The sequence below is a fragment of the Pararge aegeria genome, chromosome 20 (genome assembly GCF_905163445.1).
Source record: "Pararge aegeria chromosome 20, ilParAegt1.1, whole genome shotgun sequence".
Classification (NCBI taxonomy): Eukaryota; Metazoa; Arthropoda; class Insecta; order Lepidoptera; family Nymphalidae; genus Pararge; species Pararge aegeria.
Window position 1 is genome coordinate 3,650,774 of NC_053199.1, and position 20,891 is coordinate 3,671,664.

The following is a 20,891-nucleotide window of genomic DNA, read 5'->3' on the forward strand; positions in this document are numbered from 1 at the left end:
AAGTCTTAGGAACTGAAGCGATTAACATCAATTACAGCGTTCTCAAAACAGCGGGTTGGCGGGATGCCTGCCGCATAACAATGCACAAAAATCAAAATGCACCTCCCCCGGTTTACGAAACGCACCGTGAATTTTAATACAACACGTCATTGATATAAAATCCCCAAGATATTATAAGCTGCCAAGATATTGAATGAATGAATGAATATACTTTTATTGCATACCACGAAAAGTACATAAAAAAAGAAAAGTATAACAAAACAAAGTATACAATTTATAATATTATAAAGTGATGGAGTTTATTTTATGACTTATGGACCTATTGGACTATCCCGTTTTTCACAATTTTATTCTTCAATTAAGGGTTGTCTAGAGGAGATCGCTTGAAACGGTAAGACCGCCTTCGCGCCTTTTTAATTTTGTTCTTGTAGTTTTCATATTCCTTTTCTTGTCTTTTAATTGTGTGCAATAAAGAGTTTATTTATCTATGTATCTATCTTCATCTTCATATCTTTTAAAATATTATATGGACACTTTTTTAAATTATTTTAATGTTGTTTTGACGATGAATGTGAAATATACTTAAATATATAAAATAGTGTGAAATAGATGTAGATTTAGATCTCTATTTACTAAATTAAATTGACAAGATTAAAAATATGTAAAATAATGCTATCGTTCTGCCTCAAAATTCTAATTCAAAAATATAAAATATTTTTGAATTAGAATTTTGAGGCACCTTATACCTTATCATAGTCTCTTATGTAGTTCGTTTTCCGTTTCCTATAAGTACATGTAAATAGTGCGTATTATTCCCTTTAATAACATAACTGTGTGTCTAGTATTTGTTATATCAGCATGATGCACGGACTTTTTAGACCACAGCGTACGGAAGTCTTTGAATTTTAATAGGACTGCTGTGCAGTGAAGAATTGTAACGTGAACTATTTTGTAAAATTATTTCACAAGATTCTTTTTACTTTTGAATCATTATTTAGAATGTGGAATTGCTAGCATCCTGCTAGAAACGTGTTTCTGACTTTCAAAAGAAAGATGTAGTAAAAGCCTTTGTCAAATTTAAACCAATTTAAATTTAGTGAATCTTATTCCAATTGAAACCCAATGATGTTTCTCTTATTCCATACGTCCGGAAAATCCAAACTGATTTTGATAATTATTTGATCACTTGAAAGCGTGTTTCGTTTGTTGGTATTGTCAACATTTAATTAAGATCTTCAGAAGTACAGTTTTGTACTCCTCACTTTTGAACTTAAGGGATTTTAAGTTAACTTTGTCGTAACCGACATGTAAGTCTAAATTTCCGTTTCATCAACTGATTACAATAATTCTTATTATCATTTTTAAGGTGGTTTTGTCTTATCTTTTCTATTTTAATTTGATGAGTAGAATACACATGCAGATTGCAGTTTTTGACTGATAACACCAAATAAATCACGATTAGTGCCATTACATTATGCATTTAATTGGTAACCAACCCAAGAGCTATCGCTTATTTAGCCCAACGGCTAAGTCTAGCTATTCAAAGGGGCAACAGCGCCTGCATTTTGGGTGCCATGCCCATAAGTGAACAGTTAGACGGTTATATTTTTTTGTAAATGTTAGTTTGTAATTAATATTATGTGTTTACTAATTGGAATTATATTTTGGCCTACTTGAAATTAATGATATGTTTATTTAAATGGTCGTTGGTCCAATATTTAACATGTTTGACTTAAAGACCAAAAGTTCTGTTCCCAGATGGAGACCAAAAATACTTAGCACCATCCCATTATTTAATTACAAGTACATTGAACCCGCATACGGTCGAGCAGCGTCGTGTCGTTCAATACTCTAAGACTCTAAAACCTTCTCTCACATAACAAAGTAGGCTTGTGTCCAGCATTGGCTCATCAATATGTTGGCGATGATGCCAGTACATTAATTTTTTATGAGTTAAAAAAATATAATATAATTTTGTTTAATGTTTTTTTAACCTGTTCATCCGTTTTTTTAAATTAGTTTAAATTAGTTTTATAATGGTCAAATACGAATGGTCCGATGATTATAGTTCATCGTATTAATGAATCTAATGCTAAATAATGAAAATCCAGTTAACCTCCACTACAGAGGGATTAATATTAATTGGTATCAAGATTTACTAAAGCACTTCTAATCTAATTTAACGTTGATTACCCGCTTGGGTGGATTTAGGCAGGTTTATTGGTTGGCTTTCGGAACTTTTACTTACGTTAGTAATAATTAACAATGACTTTGCCTGCGTTATTCAAATAAAAGTTTAGAGGTGAGTTAAAGACCAAAGTTTACGAAGGCGAGGGCCTTGCGAGTGTTGATTTATGGCTCCGAAACTGGTAGCTAACTATGAGTACAATAAAAAAGTTCTGAGTCACTCGGCAGGTGATGCGAGGTACGCTAGTCGTATATCTAGGTAGATGGGCAAATCAGAAACGAGGAGATTTCTCGATCTCTCTGAAGCAATGGTGCGGGCTTTGGTTCAAAGTAGGACCGAAGTTCGATACCCGGACGGAGCCATTTTTAGGCATTTATAATTTCTGAAATGTCTCAGGTCTGTTCAGATGGGAGGCTATAGCCGTGGCTAGTTACCACCCTGCCGACAAAGACGTGCCGCTATGCGATTTTGCGTTATGGTACGATGTTGAGTAAACGCCGATTAGGGTTTAGGTCGTTACCATAAAAAATGGTGAGATTTCAGTCAAGGTCTAACTTGTAGTAAAACGAAAATACCCATCAAGAGAACCAGAGTCACCTGGCATTGCTTTTCAGACTTCAAATCCGGCTATATAGTAAGTATACCACAGAGGTAATTATAATCAAAGGCATAATATATATATATATATATAGCAGTGGAAATTTATCGGTCGAAGTGATGACGATGATGCCAAAACGAGTTGAGTTATCAGAGACTTTATGCTTACGCAAAGTAAATAGAGTTTCTATTCTCAATGCTTTATTTTTTATTTCTTAGCTTATCTCAGTAAAGGTGACCTATTGACCTACTGCTATCACTACTCTGTGGCACAAGGTAAGCCAGTGTATATTGCTGTTGTCATGCTGTCTTTTGTTTCCCTTTCGCCCTCTGATTTCTTTTGTTTTTTCTCCGATTACTCGCTTTTGTCCCCGGCTTCTTATTGTTTATTATGAAATCTAATTCCACGTCAGTGATTGAGGTCCGATCGCAATATTCTCTAACTGATTTCATCGTTGAGTTCACCGGTAAAATATTTTATTCTTGATAGAGCGATCATAGTGTACTTCTGCATTCTAGTTGTTTCCCAAACAATCGTATTAAACTATGTAAAGTCTTCTGAATAAAACTAAGGGCTTTTCAAAAAAACTGTTCTGACAATAATTAAATTTTGAGTTTAAGTAACATTCATCATTTAAGTTTTGCATAATACTTTTAAATACTCGATATCAATTTGAAGGCCGACTGGCGCAGTGGGCAGCGACCCTGCTTTCTGAGTGCAAGGCCATGGGTTCGATTCCCACAACTGTGAATGATTGTTATTCATACAATTATTAATCATCTTAGTACCCATAACACAAGCTACGCTTACTTTGGGGCTAGATGGCGATTTGTTTATTGTCGTAATATATTTATTATATATTTATTACTCAATTGTTTACGACCGAGGGATACCTTATAGATAAGATATTAAACATCAACAAGTTATAAGTGAAAAAAATTTTAGATTCATACATTTGATTAATTTTATCCTATATACTCTATTATAAATAATATGCCTTAAATTTATCACCCGTGAATTTGGAACCCATTTATATAAGTTGGCTGATTGTACTCAATATTTGGGGAGTAATAAAGTAATAATCAATATTATTTTTAGTATGGAAATTCAGCGTATCACGTATATTCACTTATACTATACTAGCTGTTGCCCGCGACTTCGTCTGCGTTTTATTTTGTTTTTTGATGTGGCATTCAATTTAGTTGTAGTTCTAAAAAAAATGTAAGTATTCAGTTTCGCTAAGCCTTGAATGAGGGGTGTGATGCTCTCCGCTGAGGAGTTCTGTCCTCTATCTCCAACCACATTCATCAGATCTAGACAAATTTCGGGCAAAATAAAACACATATTAGAGGTTATAATGTGCATTTAATTTTGCCCGAATTTTGTCAGATATATAGTACAAAAATAATTATTTAAATCGGTTATAATATGTCGGAGTTACGGTGTAAAATCGTCAAACACTTTCATCCCCTCTCCCAAAGGAATCGAGCTTAATGTCGGGATAAAAAGTATCCTATATTACTTCTAACACTTTCATGAATATGTGTACAGTTTTATGAGGATCGGTTAAGTAGTTTTTGCGTGAAAGCGTTACAAACAAACTTACATTGACATTTATAATATTAGTAGAGATAGGGATAGGGATAGTCAATTCATAAATCGGTTCTTTGTCTACGAGAATTTGTAAGGATTACATATTATCTAGTGACAAATAGTTTAAATCATTGTTTTGTGTTAAACTGCCAAAAATAAAAGCTCCATTTCACTGCCACTGTGCGTCACCGCACCCACAGCCGTAAGACTGTTTTAGATGTTTCATATCAAAATCATCGTTGCTACAACGTTTATAGCAACGCTGTAGGAAAACAGAATAAACAGCACTATTAACCGAGACTACTGTCGTTTTTCCGGTAATTGTTTTTCTGTAATTAATTTTGGAGATTGCTTAAGGGGTGATTAGTGGACTATGATATTTTGTTTAGGAGTTTCCGGTAAATTGGATAAAGTTTTTTTGCCTGTAACTTTTCTATACAAATTGTGTTTTATACATTCTATTTATGTAGCATTTTTATAGATCAGCAGTTTCATGCAATAAATAAATTATCATATCATTACAGTGTAAGTTTTGCGTTAGTTTCGGTTTCTTTTTTAACGTACTATTGGATCCGTTTTTTTTTTTATAATGTCTAGTCTTTTATTATTCTAGGTTTTATCCGTTGCTAGTTACCACACTGTCGACAAAGACGTGCCGCTAAGCAAATTAGTGTTCCGGTGCGCTTTTGCGTAGAAACCTATTAGCCCGGTACCATCTTAGACTATGTCACTTACCGCCATCAAAACAAATGAAAAGAATAAAAAAAAAATACATGTCAGGATATAGAATAGTTTTGAGACTTTAAAACAAAATATTCACGCTGGATTTTTAAATTTCTATTTAAAGCGAATGAAGTCGCGGATAACATCTAGTATTATTCATCCATATTTATATTATAAATGTGAAAGTAAATGTTCCAATGATCTTGATGAAATTTAGAACACATGTTAGAGTACATTGCATCCTAGATGCCCTGGAGATGACCATAGGATAATATTAATCTCGTAAAAGCTGCTAGTAAAAACTAACAAATAAAAAGCATTTATTATGTATGCATGTCTTGACTGCTTAAATTATCTTTGAGAAATTATGCTTTGAAATAGTTTGCATCCTATTTTTCTACAGGCGGGTAAGAGCGGCCCAGATCTGCCGGACTCTTACCGACTAAACCCCACGGTGTTCCAACTCGTCGCCTGGTGGCTGGGCCACGGCAATGATTTTGCACACTACCCAACCAGCAAATATTTGCCATCCTGGCGACCCCTTGATAAACGCGCACGGAGTCCCGGGCTACAGCTATTAAAATATAGTCAACAATAGACACAGAAATATGAGTACGCATGTTTGAGAGCAAGTTTTATTCCAACTCAAATCAAACTATTGACCATTTTACCCGAAAACAGTAGTTTCAGCGCTTAGTTTGACCATTACAGTAAACAGTACTAAACCCTCGGTCCCGTCCTAGTGTGGGAACAAACATTTGCGCCCCACTTAGGGCTCGTGTTGTTTTGTTTATTTTCGTGTTGCGTAGCTTGTTTTCGGATATAAAACAATATTACTGACATGAAACTGTACACGGCTTTTTTATTTCTAAAGGTGAAGTAAATTAATTGTTTCTGTAATTAGTCTCTCAGTTAATTCCATACTATCATTGTTTCCAACCTTGTATTATAAAGTAGTTATTCTATAATATCGCCTCTTCATTGTGCTCAGATGTTAACACTGCGACCTTCCTTTGGGTGAACCGAATTCGACCTCAGCACGAACCTCTCAGGTTTTGGAGTTATGTACATTTTAAGCAATGATAATGGCTTGTAATCGGTCGATGATGATGATCATAAATAATCTTATTCGTGTACTGGCCATATAGCGAATAAAAGTTTATTAATCACCGTCAGTGATGGTAACCGGAAACGATGACTTAAAGCATCAACATAGACAAAAAAAGAGCTTTGCAATTTCGTCAATTTGGGGCACAATTTGGGGCGCAAACATATTTTGTCTCCAAATAACATCAATCTGGGGACACCCCGTTGAAGCGGTCAAACAATGTTGGTACACAAATCACCGTTTCACAGTGATTAATTTATTTTTACCCGATTAGTGTAGAGCGGATTTAAGCTTTATATGTTTGTACGTATGTTCATAGGTCCCATGGCACCTAGATTTTGGTTAATTTTTATAATTTATGACGTAGCGATGGATAGCTCTATTTTTTAAATTGACAATATGGTTTAGTTTACACCGTACCGTTCACCGTTTCACAGTGATTAATTTATTTTTACCCGATTAGTGTAGAGCGGATTTAAGCTTTATATGTTTGTACGTATGTTCATAGGTCCCATGGCACCTAGATTTTGGTTAATTTTTATAATTTATGACGTAGCGATGGATAGCTCTATTTTTAAACTTGACAATATGGTTTAGTTTATAGTATTATGTAATACAGCATTGGCACTTAATTATATTTGGGTGTGGTTGGAAAACGTTTTACTCTTTCTTTATATTTTGGCTTTATAACCAGCACAAGTATCATAAAAAAAAAATAGAAAAAAAAATTAAAACAACCGAATTGAAAACCTGCTCCTTTTTTGAAGTCGGATAAAAATAAATGTATCGAATTGGGTATAAAATGAAAGATTAACTGTTCAATTAAACGTTTAGGTGAAATGAAATATTTAATATTGTTAGATATTGCAGAGGACGATCAAAGTCAAGATAATTATTTTTAAATACTAAATCAAAAAACCTGGTCCTTTATACATAGTTAAGTAGTATAAATTGAAAAACAAATTTTTATCAATTTTATCGTAAAAAGGTAAGTTTTACAATCAAATTTAACGTTTCATATTTCATAAGTTTTTACAAGAGATGGATTTAGTTTTCTAAATTCAATGATGTTCAATGATTCAATGATGTTTTGTTGTGTAATAGATGTTTACTAATTATCTTTTTCATAAATTTTTAAAATGCGTTATATAAAAAATACGGAACGGAGGATTTCCGACTGCAACTGCGACCTGCGACTTGCGACTGTCTGGCACTCGCAGCCTGAAAGCTTTGACCACTAAAATACGGCGCTCCTACTACCGTTAGGGGCAAACCCATTGTTTGTTTGAAACCTTTATTTCAGTAGTGAGTTAGTCACGTTAGTCAGTCAGTTATTCCATTACAGGTTAGTCGTTGTTCAAGTAAGCGATGATGTAAGATGACAGCGGGCTAACTTGTTAGGGGTATGGCAGTTCATGTTAAACCCATTCCCCCGCAATTGGTTTCTACGCGACATCGTAACGAAACGCTTTGTCAGTTGGGTGGTAACTAGCCACGGCCGAAGGATCCGCTAGACTAAACCGGACAAATAAATAAATAAATATACTACGACAGTACACACATCACCATCTAGCCCCAAAGTAAGCGTAGCTTTCGTTATGGGTACTGAGATGACTGATGAATATTTTAATGAATTATATACATAAATACTTATAATATACAGATAAACACCCAGACACTGAAAAACATTCATGTTCATCACACAAACATGTTCCAGTTGTGGGAATCGAACCCACGGCCATGGACTCAGAAAGCAGGGTCGCTGCCCACTGCGCCAGTCCGCCGTCAAACAAAGTTAAGAAATTATAAATTCCCAAATTTATGCCACCGGGAATGGAGCCCGGGACCTTTAATTAAAAAAAAATTATGATACGCCAATACACATCGCGATCTAGCCCCAAAGTAAAGCATAGCTTGTGTGTGTATGGGTACCTACTAAGATAACTGATGAATACTTGTATGAATATATACATAAATATTTATGTACACAGACACTGAAAAACGTTCCAGAATGTTCCAGTTGTGGGAATCGAACCTATGACCTTGGACTCAGAAAGCTGGGTCACTGTCCACTGCGCCAATCGGCCGTCAATTAATAATAAATTGTATAAGGCCTCCACCCTTGTACCAGGTTCAATAATCAATTTAATCAAGATCTTCATCAAGAGAGAGTGTTACATATTAAAAGTCGAATAGTTTAGTGAATAATTCGACCCTTCAGAGTACATAAAGCCACGTTCTGGTGTACCGTAGACCCTATGGGATTACTCTGCCTCTAGTTCGCCACTGACTTATCTCTATATTAGTAATTAGTTATTAACGTTGCGGTTTTGTATAGGTTACATTTTAACGTATAACAAAGCGTTTAACCTTGCAATCAATAATGTACTGACTGTACCGTCACCATTGAATTATGACTTTATAGAACCGATCGGAACGGCAAGATCGATTTGGATACACTTTGCTATTTTTCTGTTCTCTAGATTTCAGAGGTTTTTTAGAGTTTTTTGTAGCAGAGCTCGTTCGGGGAAGTACCTACTGCCCATCCCTGCGTTGTTACAATGTTTTGTTCCGGTCTGAAGGGCGTGGTTTCCGGTGTAATTACAGGCCCATGAGACTTAACACCTACGCCTCACTTTGGTAAACACAGGGCGGCATGTTGTAGGAAGTGCTCCTTGCATGCCCTGCGATGGTGGTATATTAAAAGTTGGAAGGTTTTTAAATTTTATATTTATAATAACCGCGACTTCGTTCACGTGGATTAAGGTATTTTATACCCGCGGGAACTCTTTTCTTGTGTGTGTGAAGTTCTTTGCCATGTCAAAGGCTACATACATACCAAATATAATCCAAATCCGTTCAGCCGTTTTTGCATGATTGTATAACAAACATCCACACTTTCACATTTATAATTTTAAGTAGGATTTACTCGTATAGTTGCTGCATCATTTTGGCTAACGTATGTCAGTTAGAGAAAACATTATTTTAACGGACTTAACCGGGGTAAACAGTCAGTAACCTATGTGTTAATTCAGGGTCTCTATCTTTTTTTTGAATTTCAGTAAAATCTGTTCAGTAGTTTTTGCGTGATAATAATATAAATAGGTTAGTAAGATGCTAATTTCTGAAAGACTAATAATATATTTTAAACTATTTTTAATTCATTTAAATAACGTTTACGTTATTTAAAAGAATTAAAAATAGTCCTCCTCTGTCGGTGTTAAAATTTCAAAACATTGAAGCGCTTACAAAATAGGTTAACTCGCTTGAATTTTCATGTAAATGTAAAAGACAATTTTAAAAGCTCGCCAAAATGTCTAGTTTTGTTCGGTAACTGTAAACTTGCCTTAATGGTTATAGCTTTGTGGAAAGTATCTAAATTTCTCAATTTTAAAGCACACAATGTTAAGGTGAGGCTGAGGAATCCAGCCATAATATTAACCCATCACCGGCCCACTACAGGGCGCGGGTCTCCTTCCACAATGAGAAGGGGTTAAGGCCGTAGTCCACTACGCTGAAACAGTGCGGACTGGTCTACTCCACACACCCTTGAGAACATTATGGAGAACTCTCAGGCATGCGGGTTTCCTCACAACGTTTTCTTTCACCAATTTAGAAAAGTTAGAGGTGCGTGCTGGGATTGAACTCGGCCCCCCAAAAGTGAAGTCGAAGTCCTAATCACTGGGCTATAATAATCATTTATTTCAGGCTTTACCAAAAAAAAAATTAACATAGTACATTAGTTTACAAAATAATTATTAAATGGAAAAATATGTGTCAAAAAAAAAAAAATAGAAATTAAATTAAATCAAATCTAAATAAACCAAATCAAAGTTATAATTTAAAGATGAATAATCCCTAAATACTGACTCCGCAGCATTGCAACGTGCCGAAGTTAATTACAGTCCAGTCTATTACCGCTTTTCTTTCCTTTCTTTTTTTAGAATCCAGTAGTATGATAGAATTTGTCCAGATCATCTGTATTATGCACCCAATTATAGCACCCTGGCTCAGGCCTCCTCTGTCATAAGAGAGACGGTTTAGGATCATAAAACCACCCATCTGTTCTTATAGCCTTAACGATTATTATCCCATGATCGTGATAATTACTTCGAACTTACTATACAGCGTCATCATTAAAGCCAATAACTGTCCACTGTTGCACTAAGGGCCACTCCCAACGGGGTAGGGGGTTTGCACAAAATACCCCCGCTGGGCAGAGGGACTGGTGATCACAGTAGATGGGAGTAGATGCAAAGAGGACGCTGCAGCCCGTTCTCCATCATAATCTCTTAGTCTCCTCGTATGACACCCGCGTAAGCAGAGGAGTGGGGACAACTGTATTCTGATCTGCCGTCACCACGCGGCATCATATACTCATATGATAAATAAAATACATAATTTAGAATATGTAATTTTTAATATTGTAATAAAAATATGTATTTTTTTGTTACCTATGTTCGGCTGAACCGTTGAACCGATCTTGATGAAATTTAGCTTACATGGAATTATATTTACCGCGAATAAGCTACTGGTAATAGTTACCCGCGGAATTTAAAAAAAGAGTGTTTGTAAGTCATGCATGGCTTGGCCTCTTAACTTATCTTGGTGAAATTTTGCAATAGTTTGCATCCTGGAGACAGCCACAGAATTTTTATTTCAGATGTAGCCGCGGGTATCAGATATTTTGATAATAGTTGCCAAATTGGTAAGAAGCCTAGCCACCTGCATTGTAGCAGGTTTAAGTTTGGTTAAAGTAAAAGTTTAAGCTCTTAAACCCATTCTCTTATGTAGGCTTGAGACATCAAAAGGATAATGAGGTTCATCACTTTGTTCACTTACTTTGTGTTTTCCGAGATTTGTAACTGCGCAACCGAGAACTGCTTCCCTGCCCAAGAAGAATGTATGGTTGCCGATCGGTCGTTCAAACGCTGGTTCTTCTGGGGAGATTTTCTTTGTTGTCGGTTGAGAATCTGTAAAAATATTTAATGGCTTTAATTACAGACAAAAGCAGCCTCGCGCTAGTTAGGAACATGTGAGGGAAAAAGATGTAGTTGACACGAAACTACTAATGAAAAACACAGATAATTATATCATATTTTGTTTCATCATTATCAACTAATTACTGGCCCACTGCAAGGCTCGAGTTTCGTCTCAAAATGAGAAGGATTTAGCCCGTAGTCCACCACGTTGGCCAAGTGCGGATTGTTGGATTTCACACGCCTTTAAGAACGTTATGGAGAACTCTTAGGCATGCAGGTTTCATCACGATATTTTCCTTCACCGTTAAAGCAACTGATATTATAAATTGCTTAATGCGCACATAACTTAGAAAGGTGCGTTCGTGCCTGGTTCGAACTCGCCTCCTCCGAAAGTAAAGTCGAAGTCCTAACCGCTAAGCTACCACCGCTTTTTAATATTTCAATTATTTCAGGTAAAACATTTCTTAATGTACAATTTACTGGCACACAGCAATACCGATCTTAACAAAATTTTTACGCCGGGAAAATAAATAGGATTATAAAAAATACGTAAGAAGCCGCTGGGTAGTTACTTATAGACTGGACCGCAGAGTCTTGAGTTCCCTTGTACCCGTCGTTTCAAAGCAGTCTAATTTGCATAGATGATGTAGCCTTACGGTAAAGGCCTTCCTTGGAAATTAATATTTAACATTTAATTTAGCGAGACACCTGAAGTTATATACAAGTTAAATGAGATCGTTCATGATCAACCTATTACTGGCCCACTACAGGGCACGGGTCTCCTTTCAGAATGCGGATTGCTAGACATCACATACCTTTGAGAACGTTATGGAGAACTCTCAGGCATGCAGTTTTCCTTACGATGTTTTGTTTCACCGTTAAAGCGAGTGATACTTTAATTACTTAAAACGTACATTACTTCGAAAAGTCGTAGAGGTACGTGAGGATTAAAGCTGCGTCTCTCTGGCATTCTCAGTTTTTACCACTAAGCTACGGTTCTCAAACCACTGCAAAATTAATACATTTTATATTTTTTCTCAGACTCATGACTGGATACTTTTTTATTTTACTACAAGTTAGCTATTGACTTCAATCTCACCTGGTGTTAAGGGAGGTCTCAGATAGTAACGGGCTAACCTGTCAGGGGTATGCCAGTTATGTTAGATCCCTTATCGGTTTCTACGTGACATTGTACTGGAATTCTAAATCGCTTAGTGGCACGACTTTGTCGGTATTGTGGTAACTAGCGATGGCTAAGGCCTCCCACTTGACCAGACCAGAGAAAATTCAGAAATAATAAATTCCCAAATTGCATCCGGTATCTAACCCGGAACCGTTTCATAAGACTCAGCCCTAACCGCTGTGCTGCAAAAAGGTCGTCAAAAGTGAATAAACAGCATGCGTTTGAAAAATATTTTTATTTCTATATCTATCTATACTTATAATAAAACTGTAACAAATTGTGTACCTACATCACAGATATTTTGAAATATTTTTTTTGGGGTCACACTATGTAATCGACTTTCTTAAGCAAAAACTATCTGTCTGTATCTGGGCCGCGCATCACGTAAATGGTACTGAATGAAACTTTGCACAATATACAGTCATTCTACAAGGTAGGACTTAATAACGAAATAACGAAATTCAGCTCAGTTTCTCAGGAGAGGGAGTAAAAGTGTTCATCAAACGTTAACGAACTTACTTACCGACAGATCAATAAGGCAGTTTATTGATTAAAAGTAGCAATTCTTTGGATTATTATCCGATGTCAAAACATAATTCACAAAAATCAAAAAGAAAACTTCAGCTTATAAATTTATAGGCTAAATTAAGCATCTTAATAGGAAAAGCTCAAATATTTAAAATCCATCTCTTACGCAGACGAAGTTGCCAGCGTTCGCTAGTTTGCCGTACAAATATTTGCCTTGCTCGCGCTTTCCCCAGGGAAATGTATGGGCAAATAATTTTGCGTCATTGGGAATATTTTTCCTGTTTTAATTCTGAGAGAAATTTTCCTTTGCTTCTTCCTTTTACTGAATTACTTTCGGTAATAGGCATGCTCAAAATTAAAACGTGCTACTTTCCGCCAATTTCTAATATTATATACTAAATACATGTTGAGATTAGAAAGAAAGTAACAAAGAAGATATCTTTTTTTTTAATAAACTATGTCACACATTACGTATGTCTCTTGGAGTTTCATTCAATATATTACTATGGATTTTAAGAGTGCACATTACTGGGGCAATATTCCCCAGTCACCCAGTTACCAGGCGACGATTTGAACGTTGGTACCTTAGTCAGTAGGATTCCGACATTACCATCGTAACTCGCCGTTGCATGGTGTTTTATAGAGAATTTTCCCAAGAAAATGTACCTTTATTTCCAGAAAACAATAGTTTCCCATGGAAATAAAAAAACCATAACTAAGGAGAGAATTTAATAGGAAAATACATCAATTAAAATTTAAAGAATTCAAGAATATTTATACTATTTACCAATGACCCTCCGGGAATATGTAGAAAAATGTAGGACATAGAATACATGGAATGATTTTTGAGTTAACAGTTCTTAAATTTCGCCACCGGGGCCATCATGCAACATGTCTGTGTTACCATAACTATAGTCCGTGTGTGACGAGCTATGCTGGCCACAAGCTGCCAAAGTTTGTTATTGTAGAAACTAAATGTCGCGTAACCGGAAAAAACAAAAGCGATGGCAGCCTTTTGGGGCCAGAAGAAATGCTGGTCTTCTCCGCCGGCATCCCGAGCCGAATATACCTCTCCAGACTTTACCAAATCTATTGTATAAATAATAAATTTATTCTTCATTACGTCCTACCGACTTTGATTTATTATTTATTCCAATGTCTAACCAACCATACGTTAGCGATTTTTTTTGTGCTAATTGAGATATTATAAAGAAGCATAAGAACTAGTAGGTCTTTAACTCTTCCATATCAGAACTGCGAATGAGGCAATTATAAAATGAGTGCATAAACTTGCCACCAAAACCACAGATATGTCACTGCCAACATGGAATTATATTTTTTTTGTTTTTATTTTATTTAAATTTATTTTGTTACCTAATTTTAAGATCCTTTCTTTTTTCTTATTATATAGTTTAAGTTGTCATTGATAAGTTTTTGTGTAACGTGTACTTTATATGTTAATTGCTATGTGCTGTTTTTTCCACAAATAAAAGATTTTATTATTATTATTAAAATACTCAATACTTCCCACTATGGAATAGTACCTAGTACTCAATACCGCTAATAAAGTCACAGCACACAACACTGACTCCATAACGGCTATCAAACTACGTAAGTAAGACTTTAGAGGTAGCAGATGGCAGCTTCCCAAATACTGATGCGAGCACCAAGATAATAATAAAGACTTTCCAGAATACTTATATAAATAACAGGCTACAGAACTTCGACTTTTAAACTCAGTGGCTGTAATAACAAAGGGGGATGGTACAAAGTTATACGGGCATCGGTTGCTTGGGCTAACGATATCAAACCTTCATGCTCAGTTGATAAAGTTTGTTATTGAATGTACTGTGACAACACGTAACTGTATTTAGTCAAAGGGTTCCTGTGATATCAGTGTTTAACGACATGTGTTGCGGATATTCATGGTTTGAAACTATGTTAGTGACGTAAATGTTAACAGTTTAACTCGTATTGGAGCAGTGTGGTGGGTCTAAACTCTATACAGCTCTTTCCTCAAAGGAATCCTTTCGTTGTTGCTTTATAATATAATACTGTTTTCTGTCAAAAAGCTTTCTCGGTGAACATTAAACACCAAAAGAACTCATTATCTGAACATTTTAGAGACAGCCAATTGGTACAATAATTCAAATTTAAAGAAAAGTATCATTGTCATAGTATACTCATCACTATTTGCTTAATTTTTATATCTATTTTATTTCTGTATATATAAGTAATTTATGCATTTTTATATAGAACCTTGTTAATACTATATTGTGTTTTTAGTATATAGTTATCAACTATTTTAGTGTAACTTCTAATATTTTACTTGTATCATCTTACTTATATATAGAAAAGCTTTCCCGTGTATACCTTATAGTAGTGTATGTATATATATTTGTTATTAGTTTTTGGAACATAAATAATAAAAATATAATAAAAAATAAGGAAACGATATTGTTTTTTTTTAATTCACTACAAGTCAGCCCATCACTGCAATTTTACCCGGTAGTTAGAATGCACTCTAAAATCGTAGTGAGCTAGCCTGTTACAGGTGTGGAAGGTATAATATGAAACTCATATCCTAAAGGTATGATTCATGTGACATCGTACTGGGGATGTCACATGGATCATACCTTACTTCGTAACAGCTTAGTGCCGACCAAAGCCGGAGCTCCCATCGGACCGGACCAAAAAAATCCATAATTATAAATAACCCTACCAAACCCGGGATTGCCATTTATAATATCACAGTGAGGAAGGTGTGAAAGCCAAAGTCTACCAGACCAATAGGCCTGTTATGTATATCGGTGGATATTAAACTTCGTTACAAACTATAGAATAGTACCTTAATTTCAAACTGAGATACTGTGACAGCTGACCAAAAAAGTCTTCTTAGTTGGCTACAGAAAACAAAATGATGGTTTCACAGCTGTTTGATGGCAACTTTCCTTAATTTGTAACTTAATATCATATACACTGATACAAAATAAGCCTGCACGGCTAGACAGGAGACTTCTCCTCGGGGAAAGGGCAAAATTTTATCTTCTCCGACAGCTTTATCAACTCTCCGAGCATGGACGAATATGTGGAATAGAGTGATATACCTACGCAGAATAATAAACGGGGGTAAACTTCTCCTATTCCCTGTTGACGTACTTTGGCAGATAGACACGTTAATTTTATCCCCTGTCTGGGGATAAGATTTTTGTTTTGTTCCTACTTATGTTTGTCATGGTTCAAACCTGTCAATATAAATAACTATTAGAAGACCACAACTTTATCCGATGTATCTTCTCTCGTATGTGAGAGAACGCCTGTGTCTGGCAGTGAGAAGTTAATAGGCCGAGGATGTGTGTGATATGAATACCATAAAAGTTTCCAAATTCAAAATGCATTTTCGCACTGAACAGTTCTATTTATGCTATTGATCCGCATATCGTAGAGCGGCACGGCGTGTGAGGCATTAGCATTCGGTGACAGGTGCAAACTGTCCCCGTGTCACATTCTCGCTGCCTCGACTTAGATATGTCCCTCGGCGATAAAAGGGTTTTATATCCGTGAAAGTTTAATAGCAGCCTCTGGGAAAAGGATTTTTTAAAACGTTTCTGTTGCCATGAAAGAGGGAAATTTTAAAGAAAAAAAATTAGTGCTTTTGGTAGGACTCGTTATATGTAGGATTCGTATTCCTTAATTTGAGGCATTATATGACATTATTGTTTTACAAAAACAGTACATATAGAATGTGATATTCTATAGTTTTTGTAATCTATATATATCAAAATGTTATGTTGGTTTGTGTAAGCTTCAAAAACTCAAAAAGTTCTACATCGAACGAGAAGAATTTTTAGCATGATATAATATTCGCATCAAGGAATGTTTTTATCTATTTTTTGCATTAGTCACATATTCGCGAGTCTTTAGATCTGCGCAGACAGTGGAAAAACAAAAAATATTGTATATCCAGAAATATTGCAAAATAATATTTAAATGTAATGTATTCTTTGTTTTGTTTCTCATTTCCCAACCATTCCATAAAAATGTGCCACAACGAAGCGTGGCAGGGTACAACTAGTTAATAATTTAGAGCTTTACGAAGCGCTATTAGGATTCATATGTAAATCAATACCTCATAAAAGATGCCTGGAAGAAATCACCATAAGTGATAAGGCCGCCATTGTTACACAAATTTAAATTACTTCATATCTTTGTTCTTTTTTATTTATTTCTGTTTTGTTCTTGTGTGAAATAAAGTATTTTTGACTGTTACTACATTGTCCCTGCGGGAATCAAACCCGGCACCATCAACTTAAAACCACAGCGCTCACCGCATTACCAGGGAGGTTGTCAAAAATGTGATTAGAATGTTAAAAGAATTAATAGGCCCGGTTTCCGGTTAGGGTTCCATTTAGGTTATTGATCGGTAGTCGACGTAGCGGGGCATGAACATTCGGTGACAGGTGCAAGTCGCCCCGCGTCAGATTGTCCCTACCTATCCACCATTTGAAAATCAACAATGAAAAGCTTTTTAGTTTTCCAAAATTAAATTTTAACGCGGTTTAAATTATATAGAAATAAGCTCAGTCCTATTTAAGTCATCGAGCCGTAGTCTACGTTGAGTAGGGATTTTACATTCGGTGACAGCTGGAAGCCGGCTCCGCGTCACATTCTCGCTACCTCACCTTCCATCCATCCTTCAACCGTAAAAAGCTTTTTTATTTTCTGGAGTTTTATTTTAACGCTGTTTCTCTGTTCGTCTTTTTCGACGAAAGTTTTAAATACTCACAAATTAGAAATTATTTCAATTTTCGATTTCAATTTCTTTATTTGCAGATTGAATTACATAGTTGGTGAGAACGATAGTATTAGCATTACTTCCTTGTTGGAATTCGTACAAAATACAATGGCGTAAATTAACTTAGTCGGTAGCCATGGGTACACGATCGCGTCTCACTAAATACTAACAAGAATGATCCTAGTTTTAGTTCATCTGCGACGAAAATGTGTATACATTGTTAGCGATCGAAAGAGAGAGCCAATTATGTGTCACAGGAATATGCGCATACTTGTTGAAACTGATTGTAACTGGAGTTGACAGAACTTTCCGGTAGACATATAATAATAGTGCTCCAATCGCCATCCATTGGCATGCAAATTTGATTTCTTAAAAACTATGTCTTTACAATGCTCATTATGCATTATGCTAACATCAAAAAGTGAAGAAGAGGTGATTGCCCAGTGGTGGTTCACTCCGGGGAGCCGAGGTCAAATCAAAGTCAAAGTTAAAGTCAAATATTTCTTTATTCAAATAGGCACATAGATGGCACATTTGATATCATATTTTACATTACATATTTTACATTACATGTAAAATATGATATAGGAGTGAGTTGATGGCAATAAATAAATTCGTCAACTTAAAACTAAAGCTACGAGGGTTCCACACGCGCCCTGGTCTAAGAAGAAGCCCACAATAAACTTAGCCGGTTATTATTTTTTTTTCGTTATCACCTTCTCACATTGTCATTTAAAAACTATTAAAGAAGCAACCTGGTTAGAGCAATAATTTACACCCAAGCATTTTTATCGTTAAGGTAGTCCTTAATACTATAATAGGACTTTTCTATAAGCTTACGTTTAATACAAACTTTGAACTTTTTCAGAGACATCTCCAAGATATAAACTGGTAATTTATTGTAAAATAGTATACATTACCGTAATCCCAGCACGTACCTCTAAGTTATGTATACTCTTCTAAGTTATGTGCGTTATAATCAATTAAAATATCACTTGCTTCAACGGTGAAGGAAAACATCGTCAGGAAACCTGCATTCTTGAGAGAGTTCTTCATAATGTTCTCAAAGGTGTGGAAACCACCAATCCGCACTGGACTAGCGTGGTGGACTACGGCCTTAACCCCTTCTCATTATGGGAGGAGACCCGTGCCCTGTAGTGGGCCGGTAATGGGTTATTATGACGATCAAATAGTTAATAGACCCATCAAAATTTCGGTCTAACCCGGTAATCTAACCCAAGACTTCGTAATCCGTTGCCGGTAATGCTAGCTGCTTAACCAAAGAGCCGTCATAGCTCTTGCTTTATTACGCGAGCAGAATAATGCAATTTAGTGCGGGCACTAACGGGGTACATGTAATACCTAAAGCTCCAAGACACATATATATGCAGACTCAAGGGGCGGTGGAAACGCCATTGCATATCATCGGTGCTGTGCAGTAACGAATAAAGGACTTTGTATAACATATCGACTCAACGTCGAGTCGATATGTTATGCAAAGTCCTTGACTCGACTCCAACTTAACTAAAATAAAAACATGGAAAAATAAGCTCAAGGAGCTTGGTGCTGTTAAATGTGGTTTAAAAACTTAAACTATAAATAATCTCTGTAGTTTGTCACAGCGTAAAAATATTTATTCCTAACCATATTGCTGATGAATTAAACTGCCGTTTTACACAATTTTGTTAATTTCCTCGATAACTAATAATACTACATCCATAGTTTGACGGCCGACTGGCGCAGTGGGCAGCGAACCTGCTTTCTGAGTCCAAGGCCGTGGGTTCGATTCCCACAACTGGAAAATGTTTGTGTGATGAGCATTAAGTGTTTTTCAGTGTCTGCGTGTTTATAATATGTATTTTCTAAGTATTTATGTATATATAATTCATAAAAATATTCATCAGTCATCTTAGTACCCATAACACAAGCTACGCTTACTTTGGGGCTAGGTGGCGATGTGTGTATTGTCGTAGTATATTTATTTATTTATTTATTTATTTATAGTTTCTACGTGACATTGTACCGGAACGTTAAATTGCTTAGCGGCACGTCTGTGACGTTAGGGTGTCGTTTGGTGTCGCCACGGCCGAAACCTCTCACAAGGAAAAAAAATATCATAGACCCAACGTGCTGCTTAAATGCGGTTTGGCGGGCTTTAACAATTAATATTACATTAGTGATAATAACTGGGATCGACGGATAACCTGCTTAACTTCGGCCTCGTACTCTTTTTTTCAGAATAGTTCTAAAATGGGTCAGTTTAGTTTGAAAGTTTTGAAACAGATATTACGTTTAACTTGGTACTATTTATAGAATATGCATACCGTCAAATAGTTAGCGCCTGCACCTGACACTGGCTGCTAATGCGAGTTTCAAACCTGTTTGGGGACACTTTGGACTCCCGAATCAATAGTTTTGAAACGGGCAATAAATCTATTTCAACTTCGTATGACTACTTTGAAATTGTAACCAAATTTTTAAAACGTGTTTATTATTTGTCAATATTTACTCGTTCTGCTCCCCATGTCATGTGAATGTGCGTGCGTGTGTGTGGTTGAGTGTGCGCGCGTGTGTGTGCTTGTGTTTGTGTGAGTGTGTGTGTGCGTGTGTGTGTGTGTGTGTGTGTGTGTGTGTGTGTGGGTCTATGTTTATAAAATTGTTTTCATAACTTTCTGTATTTGTTATTTACATTAAGAACCTTTTAATGGTTTCCTTTAATTATTATATAAGCTACTCCAGGTAAGTACACCGTATTATAAGGTAAATTTATCCGGCATCGAAAATTAAACTCGAGCTTGAGGGGAGGCGAGAAAATTACAGCAACCTTCTTTACATTGATTTTCTCAGCTTTCAATGAAACGAGAAAGGCACGCTGACAGTCCTGTTACCTATTTATTACGTTAATTATTCCCAGGAGTAAATAAACGGGGAACGTCTGGCGATTAAATAGCGTATTAGCTTTATAAATAACAGATGAAAAACGCCAGATTATTATTTATATTCACATTTTTGTTTCATGATCATATTGCATTAAACTTAACATTCATTTATCTATTTCATTTTGCTTTAAAGATAAAATATACATTTTAAATTTTCATGATAATATTTCTGTTACTGTATACCAAAACCGAAACGGGTTATCATCAGTATTAACATATTAATGTCCGACTGCTGGTGTCCACTGTAGTGCCTC

General features: G+C 35.8%; 1 protein-coding gene across 1 annotated transcript in view; it reads right to left on the reverse strand.

Annotated features, from left to right (window-relative positions):
* The window catches only part of LOC120632701 (lachesin-like), an 89,223-nt gene that overhangs the window by 56,092 nt on the left and 12,240 nt on the right, over positions 1 to 20,891 (reverse strand). The window contains exon 2 of the mRNA XM_039902675.1: positions 11,053 to 11,183. Coding sequence (XP_039758609.1) covers positions 11,053 to 11,183 — 131 coding nt within the window. The remainder of the gene's footprint in view (positions 1 to 11,052; positions 11,184 to 20,891) is intronic.